General features: G+C 38.7%; 1 protein-coding gene across 8 annotated transcripts in view; it reads left to right on the forward strand.

Annotated features, from left to right (window-relative positions):
• Nucleotides 1-17,686, forward strand: part of CENPC (centromere protein C) — an 81,076-nt gene extending 63,390 nt beyond the window's left edge. For 5 of the 8 annotated variants that reach the window (XM_035293632.3, XM_078367141.1, XM_035293629.3 and 2 more), the window contains 2 exons: nucleotides 3,207-3,297; nucleotides 5,046-5,243. In XM_035293632.3, coding sequence (XP_035149523.2) covers nucleotides 3,207-3,297; nucleotides 5,046-5,116 — 162 coding nt within the window. In that variant the 3' untranslated portion in view covers nucleotides 5,117-5,243. Of the gene's footprint in view, nucleotides 1-2,222; nucleotides 3,298-5,045; nucleotides 5,244-12,578 lie in introns of those variants that run through there. The other 3 variants (XR_004740907.3, XR_013533098.1, XM_054253320.2) reach the window with 2 other exon arrangements.
• The last annotated feature ends 8,445 nt before the right edge of the window (nucleotides 17,687-26,131 follow it).

Consider the following 26,131-nt stretch of genomic DNA (forward strand, 5'->3'; position numbering starts at 1 on the left):
GAATCTGATAAAGTCTCCAGATTTAACTACCAGTTTACAAGAAATAAAATGGTGAAAGCTTTCAAATGACACCTGGGAATGTAATCAGCAAAATCCAATTGCATGAAGATTTTTGTGGCAAGCTGCTTAATGTTTTCAATAGATTAAATGTAAGAAATAAAAAAGAACCAGGCGGAACCTACGTTCTTTTTGATTGAGGCAAATTCTTTTTGGGTGTAATAAGAACTTTTTTGTTGATTATTAAGTTATAAAAATACCTTTGGAAAATTTCAGGGGGCTTCCCCCGCCATTTAGGGAGGCGGCATATCACAGTGGTTAGGGAATGAATTCTGTAATCAAAATCTCTGAGTTCAAACCCCAGCTTTGCCATTTACCTTGTGACTTTGGAAAATACTTAACCTCTCTTTGCCTCAGTTTCTTCATCCATGAAAAGCTACTGAAATAGTGTCTCATTAGTGGGCATATACATTAACCAAATAAGAATAAAGTGCTCATAATACTGCCCGGTACAGTATAAGTGCTATATAAGTGCTAGCTGTTATTTTTATTCTGGTATATTATGATTATTATACAAAGTAGTAATAAAAAAGAAGGAGAAATAATTATCTGAGGCAAAACATTCTTGATGCATGTCTTAGTCAGATTGGGTTGCTATAATAAGAATACCGTAGACTTTGATCTGTGTCTCTTACAGAGGCACTAATCCCATTCCTGAAGGCTCTGTGCTCATGACCTAATTACCTCCCAAATTCCCCACCTCCTGATACCATCACACTGGGGGTTAAGATTTCAAAATATGAATTTTCAGGGGACACGCTAATCTCTAACAATGGCTGAATCTCAAAGTTTGAAGACCTTATGCTTTTTATTTTAGTTGCCAAAAAAAACCCCAGGTCACTGCCAGCATGCTGTTAATGTATAAAGTATGAAATTTGCTATGTTTGAATATGGAAGCCAGCATGATTGAGAGATTTATCCTCTTTTTCTTTCTTAATCTTGATGTTTAATATATGATTTTGAGGGGAATAGGAATTTAGCTTTTTGTTTTCTTTGATTCTTCAATTAGATTGAGTAGTTTGTTGTCCTAAGCATGTGACCTTTAAAGAGGCATACAAAAAGCCTAGGTATTTTTCTAGTGTAGGTGATAATCTTTACAGTGGCTCTAGAATTTTCATAAGCCAGTAAATAATAAGGAAAAACAAAGAAACCTCTTCCTGTATTACAGCTGTCCCCAACCTTTTTGGCACCAAGGACTGGTTTGTGAAAGACCAGATTTTTTCCACAAAAATTGATGGTGGCAGTGGGATTTGGCATTAGATTTTCATAAGGAAGAAATCATCTTTGGCTACAGGGCACTTAGAGAAAGACCTCAGGTGGAGGTACGATTGATTAGGTTTATCTGAGCTCAGCCTTTCTTTGGACTGAGCTTGCTGTGACCACTGTAGGGGATGAGAGTGTAGTTCTCAGGCCACTGGAGTTGCGTTCCCAGAGGGATTATGGCTGCCTCCACTGTGTCATCAGTATGACACTGTCATCAGCAGATACATATGTCTCCACTGTGTCATCAGTATCACCAAGGAAGTGGGGGAAGCCAGCAGGCAGACCTCACCCAGCTCCCATGCAGCCAGGCTAGGCCATTCTCACTCCCACTGTGCCTCCCCAACCAAGTTTGTATCCAGGAAGCCTGTGAGCAGGACTGACATTTTCCCCCAGGCTACAAAGCCTCCCTGCTGAGAAAGCAAGCAGGGCCTGCAGGCCCTGCCTCTTGTCACCTACCCTGGCTTGTACCTGAACTTTCTATTTGCCCTTTCTTCAATTCTGCCCAGGATAATTCACGCAAGGCCAAAATTATTTAAAGTTCAGCTGGAAGTTTCCTTTCTGTGGTCCTTCCCCAATGCCACTGGCAGCCCTTCTCGAGGACTTCCGTGAGATAAAGTCAGAAATGGCTTGCCTGGGCCTCCTTGGAAACCAGGAGTACCTACAGAGCTCTTCCAGCGTCTGCTTCTCCTATTACATTTCCCTTGGCTTTCTAAATTTGTTTTAGCTCTAGGTAAGGTTAAATCCTTCTCTCATGACCTGGATTTTCAGGTTCCCCAGTAAGGATTTGTTTGGAGGCAGACTTTCCCCCTCTCATACTTTGGACACTCAACAGTTTTTCAGCTGTCTCATGGAGTTTACAGTGGTAAGCCACTTCTTTAAAAAGAGTCTGTGAATTCTTTCAGTTTTCCTGATACGTTCCTGCAATAGTTCTTGGAGCAAAAGTTCCTGATATGAGTCTCCACACACTGTTCTGTCCATGCAAGTGGGAGCTGCAAGTTATCCTACCTTCTATCCTCCACTTTTTCCTGTATGTACTATACTTTAATGTGACTGGCAGTGCAGTCGGTTTGTTTACATAAGCATCACCACAAACACGTGAGTAATACTTTTCATTAGGATATCATGATGGCTGTGAGGTCACTAGACAATAAAATTTTTTAACACCATTGTAACCTTATAGGACCACTATTGTGTATGCATTTGGATGTTGACTGAAACACTGTTATACAGTACATGACTAGCACAAATTTAACCACTAAAACAAGACTCTTTTTTATTATTTATCTCACTGTTATGTAGAGATAACCATGAGCTTGACTAGGTATTCTGTTTAGTGTATTACAGGACTGGAATCAAGGTGTTGGCAGGTTTGTATTTCTTTTTGGAGGATGTGAGGATGAATCTGCTTCCAGTCTTTTTCAGATTGTTGGCAGAATCAGGTTCAGGTGGTTGTGGGACTAAAGTTCCCATTTCCTCACTGACTGTTGGCCAGTTTCTAGAAATAACCCATGTTTATTGGCATATGGCCCCACATCTTTAGTGCTGGCAATGGTGCAAGTCCTTTTCATGCTTCAGATCTCTGAGACTTCATTCTGCCTCATTTCTCCCCTGCTTCTGTAAGTGGGTTGTTTTTTTGTTTTGTTTTGTTTTGTTTTTTAAAGTACTTATTTTTAAGGGTCTGTGTGTTTGGATTGGGCCCACCTACATTATCAAAGATAACCTCCCCATGTCAATGCCCTTTTTGCCATGAAATTTAATGTATTTACAAGTTACAGAGATTAAAACAGGCACATTTCTGGGAAGTTGTTTTTTTTCCCACTACATTTTAAAGTTCCTTTGGAGTATTGTCATGGTTCAATTTTGAATGAGATTTTTTATTTTTACAGGTTTTTTATGTTAACTTTGGAGACCTTTTGTGTACTTTACACGAAACACCTTATATAATAAGTACTGGAGATTCATTCTATGTTCCTTCAGGTAACTATAATTAAGGACAATTTATTTCACTTAGACAATATCTATATAGTTGTTTTTGGGCACCATGGAAATGAAAGCCACAGTGGTCAAAATGAAGTGTGATACGACTGATGGATGTCAAAACAGTTTGGTACATATTTTCCTTTCATGTTATCATTAGGTAAGCATATTAGCATTTTATTGTGTGGTGTTTTTTTTTTTTTTTTTTTTTTTGAGACAGAGTCTCACTCTCACCCTGGCTGGAGTGCAGTGTCGTGATCTCGGCTCACTGCAGCCTTTGCCTCCAGGGTTCAGGTGATTCTTGGCCCTCAGCCTCCTGAGGAGCTAGGACTATAGGTGTGCACCACCATGCCTGGCTACTTTTTGTATTTTTAGTAGCGACGGCACTTGCCATGTTTGCCAGGCTGGTCTTGAACTTCTGACTTCAAGTGATCTGCCCACCTCAGCCTCCCAGAGTGCTGGGATTACAGGTGTGAGCCAGTTAGTGTTATGATACATGAGAACAAGAGTTGTTTACTACGAAATGTAAAAATATTTACTCAGAAGATATGTTATATTCCAGAGTAGAAGAAAAATTGTTTTCCCCATGTTACCTCTAAGAAATTATGTTTTTAGAACATTATTTTAAACTGTTTAAAGAATGGTATGCTTCATCCACTATTGAACAGCAGAAGTCATGGTAAGTAAGTATTTTAATCCACTTGACATTCATGCACTCATTCAACAAGTATAATTAAGATTCTACTAGGAGCCAGGTGCAGTGGCTAACACTTATAATCCCAACATTTTGAGAGGCTGAGGAGGGCTTGATGTGAGGAGTTCAGGATTAGCCTGGGCAGCATAGGGAGAACCTATCTCTACAAAAAATGCGGAAATTAACCAGACATGGTGATGCACACCTATAGTCCTCGTTCTCGGGAGGCTGGGACAGGAGGATTGCTTGATCCCAGTATTTCAAGGTTGCATTTAGCTATGTTTGTGCTACTATACTCCAGCCTGGGTGGCAGACTGAGAGTCTGTCTCAAAAACAAAACAAAGTTTCTACTATGTCCATGTATTCCTGCAAGAGTTTGGGATATAAAATGAGCAAAACAGGCAAAGATCCCTGCTGTTATAGAGCTTACATTCTTTAGAAGGAGACAGTAGTAATAGTCATGCTTATGTCCTTAATATGTGAGCACTCTTAGGAATTTTCTCAATTGTGAACTTTCTCAATTTCCAAGATATAGAAAGTCACAGTGATAATACCCAATTCTGATAAGCCTGTCACATGGGATACTTGTGGTCCATCTGTATTTCACTTTTGCTGTTATTTATTACCTTATTTATTTAAGAGTAGCATTTACCTTTTTTAAATTTTGATTTTTTACTTAACATTGTACCTTTTATACTCATCTATATAGGAGTATGTCTGGTTTAGGGGAATCCACGGCAGTTCTACAGACCTAATAAAGATTGATTTCAGAAAGAGATTTTCTTTTTTTAAACTCTTGACTGACTTATCTCTGCATTTTTTTTTTTTTACCATAATGATGTGAAATTTATATTGTCTCAAGCCTTATCTGGATTATGTATCATGGTTAACTCTTGATATTTTAGTTCATGAAATTAAATAAGTTGCTTTAAGTTAGGTGAATTGTTTTTATTTTGTGTCCTATACTACAACTGTCAGGTGATGACTGAATACATAATCAAAGGAAATGATTCCTGTGGAAATAACTTTTGTTTTCTTATCACTTTACTTTTAGGTAACTATTATAACATCAAAAATCTCCTGAATGAGGAAAGTGTTCTTCTTTTTACTCAGATAAAAAGATGAAAGATAAACCAAGCTTCAGTGTATGTGTGTGTATATATGTATATGTAAAAACAGTTTGTATAGTTGGGAAATTTATCTTGGTAATCACATGATGTTTTAAAATAAAAATTTTATTCATTTTTCTCTAGACTGGTATTTCATAAACATTTCTAACTCCCACGTTGTTTTTTTTAGCTTTTAAGTGACTATACATAATAGCTTGTAGCAATACCCACATTTATGATATTGTTTTTATAATATGACAAGAATATGAAAATGAAATATAGGGCATTTCTTTATCAAAAGAGACCTGATTAATATATCTGTTGATTAAAAAACATCTTTTCCAAACACTTATTTTAAATCATTGATTATTAAATAGTCCAATGGGAGAGAACTGTGGTAGGTGGCATATTTGTATTAATTTCCTAGAACTGTTTAACAAAATACTATACAAACTGAGTGACTTAAAGCAACAGAAATTTATTATCTCAGTTCTAGAAGCTAGAAGTCTGAAATCAAGGTGTTGTCAGGACGATGATGTCTTTGAAAAACTGTAACGGAGAGAATTCTTCCTTATTCCTAACTTCTGGTGGTTTACTGGCAATTTCTGGCATTCCAGCTTGCACATGTAGCATTTCAGTCTACTTCTATTATCACATGGTATTCTAGCCCTATGTGTCTATGTTCACATGACATCTATTTATTATATTACATATAAATGTTTTTCCATCATGTTTTGGTTCATATTTTCTGTTGGAGGCAGTGTCCTTTGCCATTGCTTTCTGTGTGTGAACTCAACTTTGCTTTTTAATATCAAATAAATATAAGCCACAAAGTCTAATCAAGGTTTTTTGGCATGGTTAGCATAGAATTATTAACTCAGAAGAAACTGATGTTTAATGGTAAATTATTTTTAGGCCAACTCCCTTTTCAGGTCTTATTTAACTGTTAAATATACACATTTAAAGAAACTTGGTGGTAAGACTTACGTAGAATGAAATGTGCTGGCTCTTTGTTTATACTTCATATTTTTTTTATTGTGATTTCTTTATTATTGACTCAATTTGAATTTATCTTTAATTCTTTGAATGTATTTGTTACAAAGTCTTATTGAAGTCTTGACTAATCAAATATCTGGGCTCATACAGACTTAGTATTCACTGACTGCTTTTTTTCCTTTCATATATCTCACTTTCCCATGTTTAATAATTTTTGGTTGACAGCTGGACATTTTAGGTAGTATATTATAGCAGCTCAATTTTGTTTTATATCTAAGGGATTTGTATTGTTTTAAATTTAACATTTTGGCTGAACTCAAATTGTGGAATCTGTCTTACAAATGATGTAAAGTTATTGCTGTCTGTGCTTAGTTTTTTTTTTTTTTATTGCATTTTAGGTTTTGGGGTACATGTGAAGAACATGCAAGATAGTTGCATAGGTACACATGTGGCAGTGTGATTTGCTGCCTTCCTCCCCTACACCTATATCTGGCATTTCTCCCCATGCTATCTCTCCCCAACTCCCCACCTCCCACCATCCCTCCCCTATTCCCCCCAACAGACCCCAGTGTGTAGTGCTCCCCTCCCTGTGTCCATGTGTTCTCATTGTTCAACACCCGCCTATGAGTGAGAATATGCAGTATTTCATTTTCTGTTCCTGTGTCAGTTTGCTGAGACTGATGTTCTCCAGGTTCATCCATGTACCTACAAAGGACAGGAACTCATTGTTTTTTATTGCTGCATAATATACCATGGTGTATATGTGCCACATTTTCCCTGTCCAGTCTATCATCGATGGGCATTTGGGTTGATTCCAGGTCTTTTCTATTGTAAACAGTGCTGCAATGAACATTCATGTGCATGTGTCCTTATTGTAGAACGATTTATAATCCTTCGGATATATACCCAGTAATGAGATTGCTGGGTCAAATGGAATTTCAATTTCTAGGTCCTTGAGGAATCACCACACTGTCTTCCACAATGGTTGAACTAATTTACACTCCCACTAGTAGTGTATAAGTGTTCCTGTTTTTCCACATCTTCTCCAGCATCTGTTGTCTCCAGATTTCTTAATGATCACCATTTTAACTGGCATGAGATGGTATCTCAATATAGTCTTGATTTGCATTTCTCTAATGACCAGTGATGATGAGCATTTTTTTCATGTTGTTGGCCTCATGTATGGCTTCTGTTGTAAAGTGTCTGTTCATATCCTTTGCCCACTTTTGATTGGGCTTGTTTTTCTCTTGTAAATCTGTTTTAGTTCTTTGTAAATTCTCGATATCAGCCCTTTGTCAGATGGGCAAACTGCAAAAATATTTTCCCATTCTGTTGGTTGCCGATTCACTCTAGTGACTGTTTCTTTTGCCATGCAGAAGCTGTGGAGTTTGATTAGGTCCCATTTGTCTATTTTGGCTTTTCTTGCCAATGCTTTTGGTGTTTTGTTCATGAAGTCCTTGCCTACTCCTATGTCCTGAATGGTTTTGCCTAGATTTTCTTCTAGTGTTTCTATGGTGTTAGGTCTTATTGTTTAAGCCTTTAATCCATTTGGAACTAATTTTAGTGTAAGGTTTCAGGAAGGGGTCCAGTTTCTACTTTCTGTACATAGCCAGCCAGTTTTCCCAACACAATTTATTAAACAGGGAATACTTTCCCCATTGCTTGTTTTTGTCAGGTTTATCAAACATTGTATGGTTGTAGATACGTTGTGTTGCCTCCGATGCCTCTGTTCTGTTCCATTGGTCTATATCTGTTTTGTTACCAGTACCATTCTGTTTTGATTACTGTAGACTTGTAGTATAGTTTGAAGTCCAGTAGTGGGATACCTCCCGCTGTGTTCTTTTTACTTAGAATTGACTTGGCTATGCGGGCTCTCTTTTGGTTCCATATGAAGTTTAAGGTAGTTTTTTCCAGGTCTGTGAAGAAGGTCATTGGTAGCTTGATGGGGATAGCGTTGAATCTGTAAATTACTTTGGGCAGTATGGCCATTTCACGATTCTTCCTAACCATGAACATGGAATGTTTCTCCATCTGTTTATGTCCTCTCTTATTTCATTGAGCAGTGGTTTGTAATTCTTGAAGAGGTCCTTTACATTCCTTGTTAGTTGAATTTCTAGGTATTTTATTCTCTTTGTAGCAATTGTGAATGGCAGTTCGTTCTTGATTTGGCTCTCTTTAACTCTGTTATTGGTATAGGAATGCTTGTGTTTGCACATTGGTTTTGTATCCTGAGACTTTGCTGAAGTTGCTTATCAGTTTCAGGAGATTTTGGGCTGACATGATGGGGTCTTCTAGATATACTCTCATGTTGTCTGCAAATAGAGACAATTTGACTTCCTCCTTTCCTATTTGAATACCCTTTATTTCTTTTTCTTGCCTGATTGCTCTGGCTAGAACTTCCTGTACTATATTGAATAGGAGTGGTGAGAGAGGGCATCCTTGTCTAGTGCCAGATTTCAAAGGGAATGCTTCCAGTTTTTGCCCATTCAGTATGATATTGGCTATTGGTTTGTCGTAAATAGCTTTTATTATTTTGAGATACGTTCCATCAATACCGAGTTTATTGAGGGTTTTTAGCATAAAGGTCTGTTGAATTTTGTCAAAGGCCTTCTCTGTGTCAATTGAGATAATCATGTGGTTTTTGTTTTTTGTTCTGTTTATGTGGTGAATTACGTTTATAGACTTGCGTATGTTGAACCAGCCTTGCATCCCTGGGATGAATCCTACTTGATCATGGTGGATAAGCTTTTTGATGTGCTGTTGCAGTCGGCTTGCCAGTATTTTATTGAAGATTTTTGCATCTATGTTCATCATGGTTATTGGCCTGAAGTTTTCTTTTCTTGTTGAGTCTCTGCTGGGTTTTGTATCAGAATGATGTTGGTCTCAGAAAATGATTTGGGAAGAATTCCCTCTTTTTGGATTATTTGGAATAGTTTCAGGAGGTATGGTAACAGTTTCTCTTTGTGGGTCTGGTAGAATTCGGTTGTGAACCCATCTGGAAATAGGCTTTTTTTGTGTGGTAGGCTCTTAATTGCTGCCTCAACTTCATATCTTGATATTGGTCTATTCATGGTTTCGACTTCTTCTTGTTAGGCCTGGGAGGACGCAAGTGTCCAGGAATTTATCCGTTTCTTCCAGGTTTACTAGTTTATGTGCATAGAGTTGTTTGTAATATTCTCTGATGATGGTTTGAATTTCTGTGGGATCTGTAGTGATTTCCCTTTTATCCTTTTTTATTGCATCTATTTGGTTATTCTCTTTTCTTTTTTAAAATCTGGCTAATGGTCTATTTTGTTGATCTTTCGAAAAACCAGCTCCTGGATTTATTGATTTTCTGAAGGGTTTTTTGTGTCTCTATCTCCTTCAGTTCTGCTCTGATCTTAGTTATTTCTTGTCTTCTGCTAGGTTTTGAGTTTTTTTGATCTTGCTCCTTTAGCTCTTTCAATTTTGATGATAGGGTGTCAATTTTGGATCTCCCCACTCTTCTCATGTGGGCACCTATTGCTGTATATTTTCTGCTAGAAACTGCTTTAAATGTGTCCCAGAGATTCTGGTCTGTTGTGTCTCCGTTCTCATTGGTTTCGAAGAACTTCTTTATTTCTGCCTTCATTTCGTTATTTATCCAGTCAGCATTCAAGAGCCAGTTGTTCAGTTTCCATGAAGCTGTGCGGTTCTGAGTTAGTTTCTGAATTCTGAGTTCTAACTTGATTGCACTGTGGTCTGAGAGATTGTTTGTTATGATTTCAGTTGTTTTGCGTTCGCTGAGGAGTGCTTTACTTCCAATTATGTGGTCAGTGTTAGAGTAGGTGTGATGTGGTGCTGAGATGAATGTATATTTTGTGGATTTGGGGTGGAGAGTTCTGTAAATGTCTATCAGGTTTGCTTATTCCAGGTCTGAGTTCAAGTCCTGGATATCCTTGTTAATTTTCTGTCTGGTTGATCTGTCTAATATTGACAGTGGAGTGTTAAAGTCTCCCACTATTATTGTGTGGGAGTCTAAGTCTCTTTGTAAGTCGTTAAGAACTTGCCTTATGTATCTGGGTGCTCCTGTATTGGGTCTATATATATTTAGGATCATTGTTGTTGTATCTCGTGTTGTATCGATCCTTTTACCATTATGTAATGTTTTTTGTCTCTTTTGATCTTTGTTGCTTTAAAGTCTATTTTATCAGAGAGGAGAATTGCAACTCCTGCTTCTTTTTGCTCTCCATTTGCTTGGTAAATCTTCCTCCATTCCTTTATTTTGATCCTTTGTGTATCCTTGCATGTGAGATGGGTTTCCTGGATACAGCACAAGAATGGGTTTTGGCTTTTTATCCAGTTTGCCAGTCTGTGTCTTGATTGGTGCATTTAGTCCATTTACATTTAGGGTTAATATTGTTGTGTGTGAATTTGATCCAGCTATTTTGATGCTAGCTGGCTGTTTTGCCCATTAGTTGATGTAGATTCTTCATTTTGTTGATGCTCTTTTGCATTTGGTATGTTTTTGGAGTGGCTGGTACTGGTTGTTCCTTTCTATGTGTAGTGCCTCTTTCAGGAGATGTTGTAAAGCCGGCCTGGTGGTGACAAAATCTCTGAGTACTTGCTTCTTTGCAAAGGATTTTATTTTTCCTTCACTTATGAAGCTCAGTTTGGCTGGATATGAAATTCTGGGCTGAAAGTTCTTTTCTTTAAGGATGTTGAATATTGGCCCCACTCTATTCTGGCTTGTAGGGTTTCTGCCAAGAGATCTGCTGTGAGTCTGATGGGCTTCCCTTTGTGGGTGACCCGACCTTTCTCTCTGGCTGCCCTTAGCATTTTCTCCTTCATTTCAACCCTGGTGAATCTGATGATTATGTGCCTTGGGGTTGCTCTTCTTGAGGAATATCTTTGTGGTGTTCTCTGTATTTCCTGGACTTGAATATTGGTCTGCCTTGCTAGGTTGGGGAAGTTTTTTGGGATAATATCCTGAAGAGTATTTTTCTGCTTGGATTCATTCTCTTCATCACATTCAGGTACACCTATCAAACGTAGATTAGGTCTCTTCACATAGTCCCACATTTCTTGGAGACTTTGTTCATTCCTTTTTGTGCTTTTTTCTCTAATCTTGGTTTCTCGTTTTATTTCATTGAGTTGATCTTTGACCTCTGATATTTTTTCTTCTGCTTGGTCAATTCAGCTGATGAAACTTGTGCATGCTTCACAAAGTTCTCGTGTTGTGTTTTTCAGCTCCATCAATTCACTTATATTCCTCTCTAAGTTGTCCATTCTTATTATCATTTCCTCAAATCTTTCTTCAAGGTCATAGTTTCTTTGCATTGAGTTAGAACATGTTCTTTTAGCTCACAGAAGTTTCTCATTACCCACCTTCTGAATTCTGATTCTGTCATTTCATCACACTCCTTCTCCACCTAGCTTTGTTCCCTTGCTGGTGCGGAGTTTTGATCCCTTGTAGGAGGCGAGGTGTTTTGGTTTTGGATGTTTTCCTCCTCTTTGTGCTGGTTTTTCCATATTTGTGGATTTATCCACCTGTTGTCTGTGTAGTTGCTGATTTTCAGATTGGGTCTCTGAGTGGATGTCCAGGTTGTTGATGAAGTTATTTCTGTTTCTTAGTTTTCCTCCTAACAGTCTGGCCCCTCTGCTGTAGGACTGCTGAGGTCCACTGCAGGCCCTGCTTGCTGGGGGTCACTTGCAGCTGCTGCAGAACAGTAAGGGTTGCTACCAGTTCCTTCTGCTATCTTTGTGCCAGAATGATGCCCACCAAATGTCAGTCTGATCAGTCTTTTGTGAGGCAACTCTTTGGATATATGGGGCAGGGAGCTGTTTGAGGAGACAGTCTGTTCTTTATAGGAGCTCAAGTGTTGAGCTGTGAGCTCTGTTGTTATTTCAGAGCTGCTAGACAGGCTAGACAGGTACGTTTAAGTCTGCTGCAGCAGAACTCATAAACCCCCTTTTTTTCCCCAGGTGCTCTGTCCCGGGGAGTTAGGCTTTATGAGTGTCTGTTGTGCTGCTGCCTTGTTTTTTTTTCAGGGCTGCCCTGCCCAGCTAGGAGGCAGCCTAGTCACTGTCTACCTGCCTGCAGAGGCTATGCTGAGCTCCGCCCTGCTACTGTTGAGCTTCCCTGTAGTCCTGTTTATATGGGTGTGGTTAGAACGGCCTCGGCAATGGTGGCCCGCCTCTGTAATGGCGGGCTCTCTCTGTTATGGCAGGTTGCCTTGGCAACGGCGGGTTGCCTCGGCAATGGCAAGCTGCCTCAGCAATGGTGTACTACCTCCGTAGGGATGGAGTGCCTCAGTAATGGCGGACGCCCCACCCCCACCGAGCTGCACCATCCTGGGTTCAGCTATGCTTGCCGTGAAACTCTCAACCCCGAGCGTTTCCAATTGCCGTTTTGTGTGTGTGTGTGTGTGTGTGTGTGTGGGGTGGGACCCGCCAAGCTTGATCACCTGGCTCCCTACCTCAGAGCCCTTTTTTTTTAAGTTGAACGGTTGACTTTCTCCTAGGTGTTCCAGTCGCCTGCTGAAAGGGTGCTGGGATCTGTGTGATTTCCTGTGAGGCGACCCACTGCGCTAGCTGAAACAACGGCACTGCCTGGGAATCTCCTGGCCAGCTTAAAAGGGCAACCAGACCAGTGTATTTTGTATGGAGAGCCACCGCGTAGCAGCGCCAGCAAAACAGCCACGCCATCCAAAACAGCTGCGCTGGTGACCCATAAAGCTCCTTTGCCTAGGAATCTCCTGGTCTGTGGGCAATAAAGATCCATCTGGAAATGCGGGGTCCACTCACCCTCTGCGCTTTCACTGGGAGCTGCAATCCTGAGCTGTCTTTAAAAGGGTCATCTGGGATCTTCCTGTGCTTAGTTTTTAAATTCATTTCAAAATGTATTTATGCCTACTAGGGTAGTCCCTGTGTCTGCATAATTTAGCCATCAGCCAATCATTTGGACAAAGGTTAAGATCAAACACTTGAGTCCATAAGCCTTCCACCTACTGTTGGTTGTTCTGTGTAGGATGGAGGATGAAGCAGTTACCAAATCCTGCTTGGTTTTTACATTTGCCATGCTCTCTTGAGTCTCCCCTGTGCATGCATCATTTCACTTTGCCAAAGACGTTTCATTGTTAACTCATACTTTGCCTATAAATTAAACCATTTTATGTATGCATACAAAAAAATCTAAGGATAGCTACATATTTATATCTAGATATAAATAGGGCTCAGTACTGTCTGTGGCTTCAGACATCCACTGGGGTTTTGGAACCTAACCCCCAAGGCAGGCTGCTATATCCAGTTTTTTTGCCCCCTCATCAAACATTTGGTATTGTTCCTTTTTTCTTTAGCTGTTCTAATAAGTGTGTAAGGGTATTGTCTCTTAATTTGTATTTCTCTAATGACTAGTGATGTTAAACATCTTTTCATATGTTTATTTACTATTCATATATTTTCTAAAGTGAAACGCCTTTTCGTGTTTTATGATCATTTATTGGATTTTTTTTTTTTTTTTTTTGAGACGGAGTTTCACTCGTTAACCAGACTGGAGTGCAGTGGCACGATCTCGGCTCACTGCAACCTCCACCTCCTGGGTTCAGGCAATTCTGCCTCAGCCTCGTGAGTAGCTGGGATTACAGGCCCGCGCCACCGTGCCTAGCTATTTTTTTGTATTTTTAGTAGAGACGGGGTTTCACCATGTTGACCAGTATGGTCTCGATCTCTAGACCTTGTAATCCACCCGCCTCGGCCTCCCAAAGTGCTGGGATTACAGGTGTGAGCCACTGTGCCTGGTCCTATGCTGGATTTTTAAGTATGGTATTTTGGAAATTTTAAAAATATATTTTAGGTATGAGTCATTTGTTGGAAATATGGTTTGCAAATATTTTCTCCTGGTCTATGGCTTGTCTTTTCATTATTATAACAAGGCCTTTTGAAGAGCAAAGTTTTAATTTTGATGAAGTCTGACTTACTGATTTTTATTCTTTTATAGATCCTGCTGTTAGTGTCGTGCAAACTCTTCAATCCCTAGATCCAAAAGATTATTTTTTCTATTTCCTTCTAAAACTTAGTTTCGCATTTTACATTTTAGATTTGTTATCCATTTTGAATTAAATGTTTTTTTCATAAGGTGAGAGGGTTAGGTCAAAATTCATTTTCTGGCTGTGGACATCTGATTGTACTTGCAGCAATTTTTGAAAGAGCTCTCTTTCTCCCATTGAATTGCTTTTGCACCTTTGTCAAAAATTAGTTGAGCATATTTGTGTGGATTTATTTGGAGTTCTAGATCTATTTTTTTTAATATGATAGACGTTTATTACTCTATTGAAACAGTTCAGAGGTATATAGTCAGAGGCTGAAATAGGGTGGCTCTGCTATCCTTGATACGTGGCTTGAATTTTTTTTTTTTTTAATTTTATTTCAATCGCTTTTGGAGTACAAGCAGTTTTGGTTATGTAGATGGATTACATAGTGGTGAAGTCTGAGATTTTTGTACCCAGTATGTAGTTATTTATTTATTTATTTTTGAGACGGAGTTTCGCTCTTGTTACCCAGGCTGGAGTGCAATGGTGCAATCTCGGCTCACCACAACCTCCGCCTCCTGGGTTCAGGCAATTCTCCTGCCTCAGCCTCCTGAGTAGCTGGGATTACAGGCACGTGCCACCATGCCTAGCTAATTTTTTGTATTTTTAGTAGAGATGGGGTTTCACCATGTTGACCAGGATGGTCTTGATCTCTTGGTGCTGGTATTACAGGCGTGAGCCACCGCGCCCGACCCCAGCATGTAGTTTTTTAATCCCTCATTCCCTTCTCATCCTCCTTCGTGAGTCTCCAAGTTCATCATACCACACTGTATGCCTTTGCATATCCATAGCTTATCTCCCTCTCTCTCAGCTCATGACTGAGACCATATGGTTGTTGATTATCCATTCCTGAGTTACTTCACTTGGAATAGTGGCCTCCAGCTATATCCATGTTGCTGCAAACGACATATTTTTAAAAGTTCAATTTTATTTTAGATCCAGGGGGTACATTTTTTAAAACTTCAATTTTATTTTAGATTCAGGTTTGTTACTTGAGTTTATTGCATCCAGGTACTGAGCACAGTTAGTTAGTGAGCACAGTATATTGAGATGTTTATCACTATGTGCAGAGGTCTGGTCTGCAGACCCTGGCCCAACAAACGGATGAATAAATTTATTCTCACACCATTACAGTGATTCAAGTCAGCTGGGATGGTTGTTGGCTGCTTTCAGAGGGTGAAATGCAACCAATCGCCCAAGACTCCCTGTACATTCACACCTTTATTCAGTAAAGATTTCCTAACAGAGGTTCTAAGTCAACTCTCTTGTGGACAATTAACATGGTTAAAAGAGTGCTTTTATGAATGGTAAAAGCTTTAGGTTCCAGGACCAGAGTAAACACTCTTAGCAGGTAATTCCCCTTTGATTCCTGCCGCCCGCAGAGGACCGTCCAGCACAAAGTTGGCATGAGTAAACAGAGTAGAGACAAAGGCATGTGGGTAAACAGACTTAAACTGGAAAAGCCTTTTGTCTTCCCTATCTCTTCCCTATCATGGCAGCTGCCTTCAACTTGCCCCAATAAAACCTTTTGGCCTTCCAGAAGATTTCAGACTGATTTATAACATTCCCTAATATTTTGCCAGCCACCTCGAGTGAATCTCAACCGTATATTGCATCCATGTAGTGAGCACCCAACAGGTAGTTTTTAACCCCTGCTCCCATCCCTCCATCGCTGTATCTATCCAAAGTAAAAGAAGTAGAGATACTCTGCACTCTGACTTTTCCTCAGCTCCTCAGCTCCATGGCCAGGCCATCAGGAATGTGAACCACCTCCTACTCACACTCCTGACCAGTGTTCTGGCTGTTAAGATCAGACAGGTACCTCTTTTCATCTGCGGAAACATTGGTGTTCCAAGTAGAGAGGGAGTGTGACTCTACCCCACATGCAACTCTAAACCTGGAGGGTACTCTTCCTGTGGGAATGCAGTCACCCTGACATGTTCTAGAAAGGCTGTCTATAGGTGCAGCCATGTGAAGCTCCCATGGGAGAAACCCCAGCTCTGTCTGCAGTGGTGGATTTGGGGAGAAAGGAAGTCTTAGTAGAGCTACAGTTTCCCCACTAAGCCCAGCACTGCACCTGTGCCTTTGCTGAAAGAAACTTCCCACAAACGAAGATTCTGGAACTCAAGGCCTGCCATCTGGATTCTTTTGTCACACAGGATGCTCCCTTCATATGGTATACTGGTTTCTGCAGTAGTGGGAGTCCCTGAGAGCCAAACTACTGTAATTGCTCTGCTGGGGCTAGCCACCCAGTGGGGTTGCCACACTGACTGGTGCAGGTGAATATCTGAAAGGAATCTAGTGATATGAGTTGTCCTCAAATCTTCCAGCAGTGGGTACCGGGGCCAGTTCTGTTGATGGTGGCAGGGGAGTGACGTAGACTCTGAGGCTGCCTGATTATAAATAGCCTCAGTGTGTTTGGTTTCTCAAATGCCAATTCTAGTAGTTATGAACTAGTCATATGGACAGACTCGGGACCTCCTAGTTAGCCAGGTAGTATAGGCAGTTGTGACAACTGAAGCCACACAGGTTTTCCTCTTCCTTAGCACTGTGTTATTTTACCTACAGATGCTATAATGGACTGTGTTGGCTGGCCTCCAGCTAGGAGGTGGTATTTGCCAAAGAGTGCCAACTGCAGTGGTACTGGTGGGATTTGTGCTTGCCTTATGTTCCCCAGGGAAGGTACTCTGGTGTCTCAGGCAATGGACAGTGCCATCGTACTTCCAAAAGTTTCTTTTGTTTGTGTTAATCTACTAGGGCAGGTAGAGGGGCAAGCAAGGTGGAGGCTAGGTCAGACAAGTCTGCACTCTGATTCTGTGTGTGGGGCAAGCAGTGGCCCCACTAGCGGTCAGTAGGCAGTTCTCTGGCCACTGGGGTAATGTTACAGGGAGAAGTACAGCTGCCTCTGTTGCACAGAAGAGTTCACATAGGGGTGGGGAGTAGCAGGTGACAGTGAACCCCACCCAGCTCCCATGCACTTGGCAAGGTAGGTATCACACCCACAGTGTTTTATTAGCAGCAGCTAGCTAGATTCCAGGCAGTCTGTGCTCAGAATCTCTGTTGATCCATGTGTCTACCTCTCCCTTAATTATGTGTGACTTGAAATTGTGTATAGTGGTTCCTCCTGTTTGGTTCTTTCTGAGAATTATTATAGGTGTTCTGATTCCTTCACCTTTTCATGTAAATTTGAATAATTTTGTATATATGTACAAAGATTCTATGATTTTGATTAGTTACGTTAAACTTGTATATTATTTTGGGGAAAAGTGACATTTTTGCTGTCTTGAAGTCTTCTAATCCATGAACTTGATATGATGGTATGTTTCTCCATCTATTTAGATCTTTGATTTCTTTCATTAGTATTGTGTATTTTCAGTATACAAGTCATGTATGTGTTTTGTTAGATTTATATATAAATATCTTTTGAGGAATTGTAAATGGTAATTTTTCTATATTATGTGTTCTGTGATTTATTTCTTTAGCATTTTACCTTTCCTGGTCTTTTAAGATTTTACATTAAAAAGTGTCTTATCTCTCTGATATCAGAATATATTGTACTAATTTTTACATGTAACCTAAATGATATGTACTAGATTAAATTAAAATAGCCTAAGGAAGTTTTGAGATTGTAAATTGAAGCTTCAGAGGAGGAATAACAGTAGTTGTCTGGAAACAGCTTTATTAAATCAGAAACTTCATAACAAGGTCAGAGTAGACAACATTTTTGTGGAACACACACAGTGTCTTGATATTTTAAAAATAGTTTTTATTTATTAGAGCAGTTTTAGATTCACAGCAAAATGGAACAGAGAGTACTGAGAGTGCCCTGTATACTACCTGCCCTAATACGTGCACAACCTCTCCTACTATTGACACCCTGAACCACAGTGGTACATCTGTTACAGTTGATGAACCTACAGAGACACATCATTATTGCCACAGTTTACAGCTTACATTAGGGTTTTCAGTTGGTGCTGGATATTCTATGGGTCTTGATGAATGTATAATGACATGTATCCATTATTATAGTATTACAGAGAATAGTTTCACTGCCTTAAAATTCCTCTATGCTCCTCCTATTTACACCTCCCATCTCCCTCACCTCTGGCAACTACTGATCTTTTTAGTTTCCATGGTTTTACCTTTTTCAGAATGTCATAGGATTGAATTATACAGCCTCTTTTGTTTGACTTCTTTCATATGCAATTTTTAGCTTACACAGGTTAATTATTAGTGTATATAAATACAATTTTTTGAGATTGGGTCTTGCTATATTGCCCAGTCTAGAGTGCAGTGGCTATTTGCAGGTGTGATTATAGTGCACAATAGCCTTGAATTTCTGGCATTCTGTGTCTTGAGTAGCTAGAATTACATATGTGTGCAACTTCACCAGGCTCCCAATTGAGTTTTAAATGTCATTTTTTGCATCCTGAATACTTGCTAGAGTCACTACAAGTTATAGGAAGTTTTTATTGTTTGTTTTTCAAAGATTTGTTTTTAAAGATTTTCTACTTAGACCACTATGTCATCTGCAAATAGAGCCATTTTTTTTCTGTCCTATCTGAATGCTTTTCACTATTAGAACTTCCAGTTTTATGTTGAATAATAGTAGGGAAAATAGACATTCTTACCTTTTTTCCCTAATTATAGGGGCAAAGCATCTAGTCTTCACCATTAAGTTTGATGTTAGCCATAGGTGTCTTTTTTTTTTTAGATGTTCTTTGTCAAGTTGAGAACTAATTTTTTAAATAACAAATGAATGTTGAATCTTGTTAAATGCTTTTTCGCATCTGTGGATATGATTATGTGGTTTCTCTTATGTGTATAGATATATTTGTAATATTTTCTTTTTGTTTGTTTGATTTCTGCAGAGTCTTTAGTGGTATTCTCTGTTTTGTTTTTGGGTGCCTTTCCCAATTTTGCTAGAGGTTTGCCAGTTTTGCTACAGGTTTGTCAATATTATTGATCTTTTTAAAGACCCAGCTTATTATTGTTCAGTGATTTTCTCCTGTCATTCTGTTTTCAATTTTATTAATTTCTGCTCTTATTTTTTCCATTTTCTGCTGTTTTGAGTTATTTTGGTCTTCTTTCTCTAAGTTATTGAGGTAGCAGCTTAGACTATTGATTTGAGACTCTTACTTTTTTTTTAATGTATGCATTTAGTACTATAAATTTCCCTCTCAGCACTGCTTTAATATGTGTCTCAAATTTTGATATGGTATATTTTCATTTTCACTCAGCTCAATGTATATATTTTTTACTTCTTTTAAGATTCCTTCAACCAAGGATTCTATAGTAGTGTATTGTTTAGTTTCCAAGATTTAAAAAAGTTTGCTTTTCTGTTTTATTACTGTTTTCTAGTTTGATCCACTGTATTCAGAGAACACAATGTATGTTAGTAATTATTTCAAAGGTGCTAAGGTTTGTTTTATGACCCAAGATATTGCCTATTTTGTATATGTTCTATGGGCACTTGAAGAAAATGTATATTCTGCTTTTATTGTGTGGAATTTGCTAAAAATGTCAAGTAGATCCTGTTAATGTTGTTGTTGAGTTCATGTATATACTTGCTGTTTTTTTTCCTAGTTACATCAATTATTGAGATTGAGGAGTGTGAAGTCTCCAACAATTGTGGATTTGTCTGTTTCTCCTTTCAGTTCTATCAGTGCTTGCTTCACATATTTTACAGTTCATTTGTTTGGTACAAACACACTTGGGATTGCCCTGTCTTCTTGGCTTTCTTTTTTTATTATGTTCTTTATCGAGGTGAGGAAGTTTTCCACTATTACTAGTATATCAAGAGTTTCTTGCAGAAGGAACAGGATTGAGATAAAAATTTTTTTAATGTTTTTATCATTTACATTATATAATGTCCTCCTTCGTTGCTGGTAATTTTCTTTGAAGTCTGCTTTGTCTCATACTAATATAACCACCCTTTTTTTTTTTTAATTAATGCATGAATGATGTTTTCCCATTCTTTGTTTTTAAGTTTACCCACCTTGGTATATTTGAAGGTAATTTCTTATAGACAGTATATCATTGGATCTTTGTGGGTTTTTTAAAAGAAATTATTTTTAATTATAATAGAGATAAGGTCTTACTTTGTTACCCAAGCTTGTTTTAAACTCCTGGCCTCAAGTGATCTGCTTACCTCAGCCTTCCAAAGTCCTGGAGTTACAAGCGTGAGACACTGCTCCCAGTTGGTTCTTTTTGTTTTATTTTAATACACCTTGCCAAATCTTGTCATTTAATTGGTAAATTTAGACTGCTTACTTATGATGCATTCATTCATATAGAAGGGCTATTGTCTATTATTTTAATTTTTCAGTTCCCAGTTTTTGGTTTCTGTTTTTTTTTTTTTTCTCCCTTTTAGTGGCTTTCTTAACATTTTATAAAATTAATTTATCTGTAGCATTTTTAGTCTGTTTATATAGCATTTTCATACCTAGAATAAAGTATTATACATACATGCACTAGTTACCATTTTACCTATTTGCATATAAAAATATTAGCATTATCTATACCTCTTTGCCTGCCTTTATATACAATATGACTGATTTTTAAATATTTCTTCTATATAACTTGAGAACCTACCAGTGTTAGAATTTTTGCTCTAAAACATAGTTTATAGGGGGCAAGTGGAAAAAGAAAATCTATTGTATTTACCCATATACTTATTCCCTTTGTAGTTCTCTGTTCTTCCTGATGTTTCAAGATGTCTTTCTTTTTTTTTTTAATTTTGAGAATTTTATTAGCCATACTTTTCTAATAGGTCTGCTAGTGACAAATTGTTTTTGTTTTTGTTTTTTTCCATCTGAGAATGTCTTTATTTTCCTTATTTTCAAAAGCTATTGCACTAGATACAGAATTCTAAGTTAATAGTTCTTTTCTATCAGTTATTTAAAAATGCTGGGCCTCCATCATTCTGGCCTCCATCATTCCTGAAGAGAAACACACTGCTATTTGAATTTTTCCCCTGTACTTGATACGTTTCTCTCTTGTGCCTCTCAAGATTTTTTATTTATCTTTGGTTTTCTGAAGTTTTTTTATAATTGTCTTAATGTAAACTTTTTGGGTTTATCCTGTTTGATGTTTGTTCAGATTCTTGAGTTTGTAGGTTTGTATGTATCTTGCTACATTTGGGAATATTTTAGTCATTATTTCATGAAATACTTTTCAAGCCCACCCTCTTTCTTTTTTCCCTCTAGGATCTGATGACACAAGTGTTAGTTTTTTTGTTGTTAAATTCCCACAGAATACTGAGGTTCGGTATTTTTTTCAGTCTATTTTCTTTCTGTTGTTCATTTTGTGTAATTTCTATTGTTCTGTATTCAAGTTTACTATTTTTTTTTCCTCTGTTCCTTCTATTCTGGTGTTAAATCCATTAATTGGGATATTATATTTTTCAGTTTCTGAAACTTTCCAAGTTTTGTTTCAACTCATTTTGTCATTGTTCCTTGTAACATTTTTATGATGGTGACTTTAAAATATTTGTTAGAATCTACAATCTGTATCATCCTGACGTTGGTGTCTTTTGGTTGGGACATTGTATTTTTCAGTTGCTGAAACTTTCTATTTTTTGTTTTAATTCATTTGTAATTTGTCCTTGGAATATTTTTATGATGATTACTTTAAAATATTTGTTAGATTCTGTAATCTATATCATCCTGACATTGGTGTCTGTTGATTATCTTTTCTCATTCAATTTTAGACTTTGCTGATTCTTGGTAAGAGGAATGATTTTCATTTAAATTCTTAACATTTTGGATATTTTCTTATTATATTTTGGATTTTATTTCAATCTGTTTAGCAGTCCTCAGACACCTCTTCTCACATCTCTGACACTGAGCAGTCAGGTTAAGGGGTTGCTTTCTTGTTGCTACAAGATGGGAGTGGATACCCAGCTTTTCTACTCAACCTCCATTTATACTCTAGGTGTAAGAGGGCTGCCTTATTACTGCTAGATGGGTTTGAGAATTCAGGCTCCCAATTAGGCCTCCACTACTAACTGGCCAGAGGCACAGGGTTGCCTTGTTAGTATTCTCCATGTGCCTTTCACTATCATTGTGTAGTAACAAAACTCCTTTCTTTACACTAAAGTCACCACCGCATAAAGGGGGAGAAGTGTCTCACTACTTGTTGGTAATGTGTAGAAGTCAGGGTTTTCCACCTGATCTCCCCGCTCACCTCTCCCACCCCCGACAATGAAGGAAGAGGAGGGCACTCCTTTCAGCAGGGCTGAAAATCATGAATCATGAATCGCATGATGTGTGCTATTGTGCCCAGCCTAAGCTGAGTCTTTCTCAGTCTTTTTTTTTCTCCTCTTAAATGAGACAGAAACCGGAAGTCTGTCTACTTTTTATGTAATATTTTTTCTTGCAAAACACATTCATAAACATTTAATTTGATTAAGATATATTTTTAGCTTAAAGATTTTTAAATAAATTAAGCCTAATTTTCTTATAAATCATATTTATTTGCTAATTTGTTTCATAACTCTAATGTTTAATCTTTCCTATGTAATTTTCTAATTTAATCTTAATTGCCAAAAATTTTTGTGTCCCAGGTGTTTCTTCTGAAAACTAAGTAGCAAGTAGTCCATAAAGTTACTGGTCTTTTACATAGAAGCACTGATTTTGATATGCACTCTTAGATGCTTTTCTGATGTTTTTCTGGTGTTTCAATCACTTTTCTGGTGTTTTTGCTTTATGCTTTTTTGCTTTCTCCCATATCTGTGCTTTAAAGTGGGTGTAGGTGTGGATGCATGGTTTTGTGTTCCTTTTCTAGTGTAGACATTTTATTGTACTATGCAATTGTAGTGTACAAAAAGGTATTTTCATTAAAACCTTAATAGCAAACTGTTCCAGTTGTCTATTATTGAGTAAAAACAGCAGCCATTTGCCTGACATGGTGGCTCACATCTGTAATTCCAGCACTTTGGGAGGCTGAGGCAGGAGGATCACTTGAGCCCAGGAGTTCAAGACCAGCCTGGGCAACATAGTGAAACTCCATCTTTAAAAAAAAAAAAATTAATTGAAAAAAAAAAACAGTAGCCATTTTATTGTGTTAACAGACTCTGTGAGTCAGGGATTCTCAAAGGGCACAGTGGGGATCGCTTATATCTGTCCATGATCATTTAGGCCTCAGCTATGAAGATCTGAATGCTGGGAACTGTTATCATCTGAAGCATTATTCACTAGTTTGGTGGTTGATCATGACTGTTTTCTGGGATCTCAGCTGAGCTGATGTCTAGAACAACTGATCATGGAATTTCCATCTGGCCTGGCCCTCTTTGCAGCATGGAAGGCTTTTGCACTCAGACTGCTGAAATAGTGGACCAGGGTAATAAAAGTGACTTAGAAAACCGGATGGAAGCTATCTCATCTTTTATAACCTAATAAATTTATATAGCATCATTTTTCCTACCACAACAATTTTGCCTGAATTCAAGGGAAGAGAACATGACTACCTGAGGGGTTCTTCCCACCTGCTGCACAAAGAAAGACCATGACATTGCATTAAACAAAGAATTTAATAGACCAAGGCAGGCCACGCCACATGGGAAATGGAGTTAGTACTCAAATCATTTTCATCCAAAGCTAATAGGTAAGGGGGTTTTCAAAGGTCATTTGGGGGAAGGGCTGGGGGTGGCTAGGATTGCTGCTAATTGGTTGGGGTGGAGATAAAATCATAAGGAACCAAAAGTACCCTTGAGGTTAATTGCTCCTGGGTGGGGCTATAGGATTGGAATTGGTTGGTCCAGGTGGAGCTATGGGTGTCAGACATGCAAAAAAATTCTGAAAAGATATCTCAAAAGACCAGTGTATAATACTGATGTTATTTTCAAGAACAGCTGGCAATCATTTGTATCTGTACCGTAGCAGAATTCGGATTCTTCTCCTCTCCCAGCCTGATGGCCTTTTATTAGTTTTATAAAGGCTGTTCAGTTTTGAGGAAGGACTCTTATTATTTAAACTATCCTCTAAAGTTAGCTTGGCCTAATCCCAGGAATAATTAAGACAGCTTGAAAGCTAAAGGCAAGAAGAGGGTGGGCTAGATCAGATGTCTTTCACTGTTATAATTTTCTCACTAAAATTTTTGCAAAGATGGTTTCAAGAACAGACACTCCTACTCTCAATTGGAGGTATGTCAAAGTCACATTGTAAGAAAAATTGGTATGGTAAGTTTGGAAAACCATCTTTGGAAAACAGAGTCTGCTCCATTTACTTTTATTTTTTTTTTTAAATTTAGAGACAGGGTCTCTTTCTGTCACCCAGGCTGGAGTGCAGTGGCTCAATGTCGGCTCACTGCAACCTCCACCTCCCAGTTTCAAGCGATTCTCCCCTCAGCCTCCCAAGTAGCTGAGACTACAGGCATGTGCCAGCACAGCTGGCTAATTTTTGCATTTTTTGGTAGAGATGGAGTATCACCATGTTGGCCAGGCTGGTCTCAAACTCCTGACCCCAGGTGATTTTCCCACCTTGGCCTCTCAAAGTGCTGAGATTACAGGCATAAGCCACTGGGCCCAGCCATGCCCCATTTACTTTGAATGAACATTTACTGTATGCCAGTGATATGAGTTGCTTTTGTGTCTTCATCCAAATCGAATCTCAAATTGTAATTGATGTTATTAAAATTGTACTGTAATGGGAGTCCCTCCCATCACAAGCCTGGGTGCCCAGGTATTGAGGAAATGACCTGGTGGGAGGTGATTGGATTATAGGGCAGTTTCTCTTACGCTATTTTTCATGATAGTAAGTTCTCACAAGATCTGATGGTTTTAGAAGGGGCTCTTCTTCTTTCACTCTGACTGTCTCTCTTGCCACCTTGTGAAGAAGGTAGTTACTTTTCCTTTGCCTTCCACCATGATTGTGTTTCCTGGGACCTCCCCAGCCATGCATAACTGTGATTCAATTAAACCTCTTTATGAGTTATCCAGTCTTGGGTATTTCTTTATATAGTGTGAAAATGAACTAATACAGGAAATTGGTACCAAAGAGAGTGGGGCATTGCTGTAACAACCTAAAAATGTGAAAGTAACTTTGGAACTGGGGAACATGCAGAGGTTGGAATAGTTTGGAGCTCCGGAGAAGACAGAAAGGTGGGAAAATTTGGAACTTCCTAGAGACTTATTGAATGGTTTTGACCAAAATACTGATAGTGATATGGATGATGGAGTCCAGGCTAAGGTGGTCTGAGATGGAGATGAGGAATTTATTGGGAACTGAAATAAGGTTACTCATGCTATGTTTTAAAAAAAAGAGACTGCAGCATTTCGCTCCTGCCTTTGAGATCTGTGGAACTTTGAACTTGAGAGAGATAATTTAGTGTATTTGGCAGAATAAATTTCTAAGTAGCAAAGTGTTCAAGAGGTGACAATGTAAAAGTTTGGAAAATTTGCAGCCTCATCATGTGGTAGAAAAGAAAAACCTATTTTGCAAGGAGAAATTCAAGCCGGCTGCAGAATTTGGATATGTGAAGAGGAATTGAATGTTAATCGCCAAGACATTGGGGCAGACGTATCCAGGGCATGTCAGAGATCTTCATGGCAACCCCTTCTATGACAGGCCCAGAGGTCAAAAATGGTTTCCTGGGCAGGGCCCAGGGCCCTGCTACTTTTTGCAGCCTCAGCACTTGGTGCCCTGAATCCAGCTGCTCCAACTCTAGCTTGGGCTAAAAGGGGCCAAGATGCAGCTCAGGCTGTTGCTTCAGAGGGTGCAAGCTTCAAGCCTGGACAACCTCCACAAGGTGTTGGACCTCTTGGTATATAGAATTCAAGAATTATGGTTTGGAAACCTCTGCCTAGATTTCAGAGGATGGATGAAAACACCTGGATGTCCAGACAGAAGTCTGCTGCAGAAGCAGAACCCTCATGGAGAACCTCTGCTAGGGCAGTGTGGAAGGGAAAAGTGGGCTTGGAGCCCCCACAGAGTCTCTACTGGGGCACTGCCCTGTGCAGCTTTGAGAAGAAGACCACTGCCCTGGAG

The sequence above is a fragment of the Callithrix jacchus genome, chromosome 3 (assembly GCF_049354715.1).
Source record: "Callithrix jacchus isolate 240 chromosome 3, calJac240_pri, whole genome shotgun sequence".
Classification (NCBI taxonomy): Eukaryota; Metazoa; Chordata; class Mammalia; order Primates; family Cebidae; genus Callithrix; species Callithrix jacchus.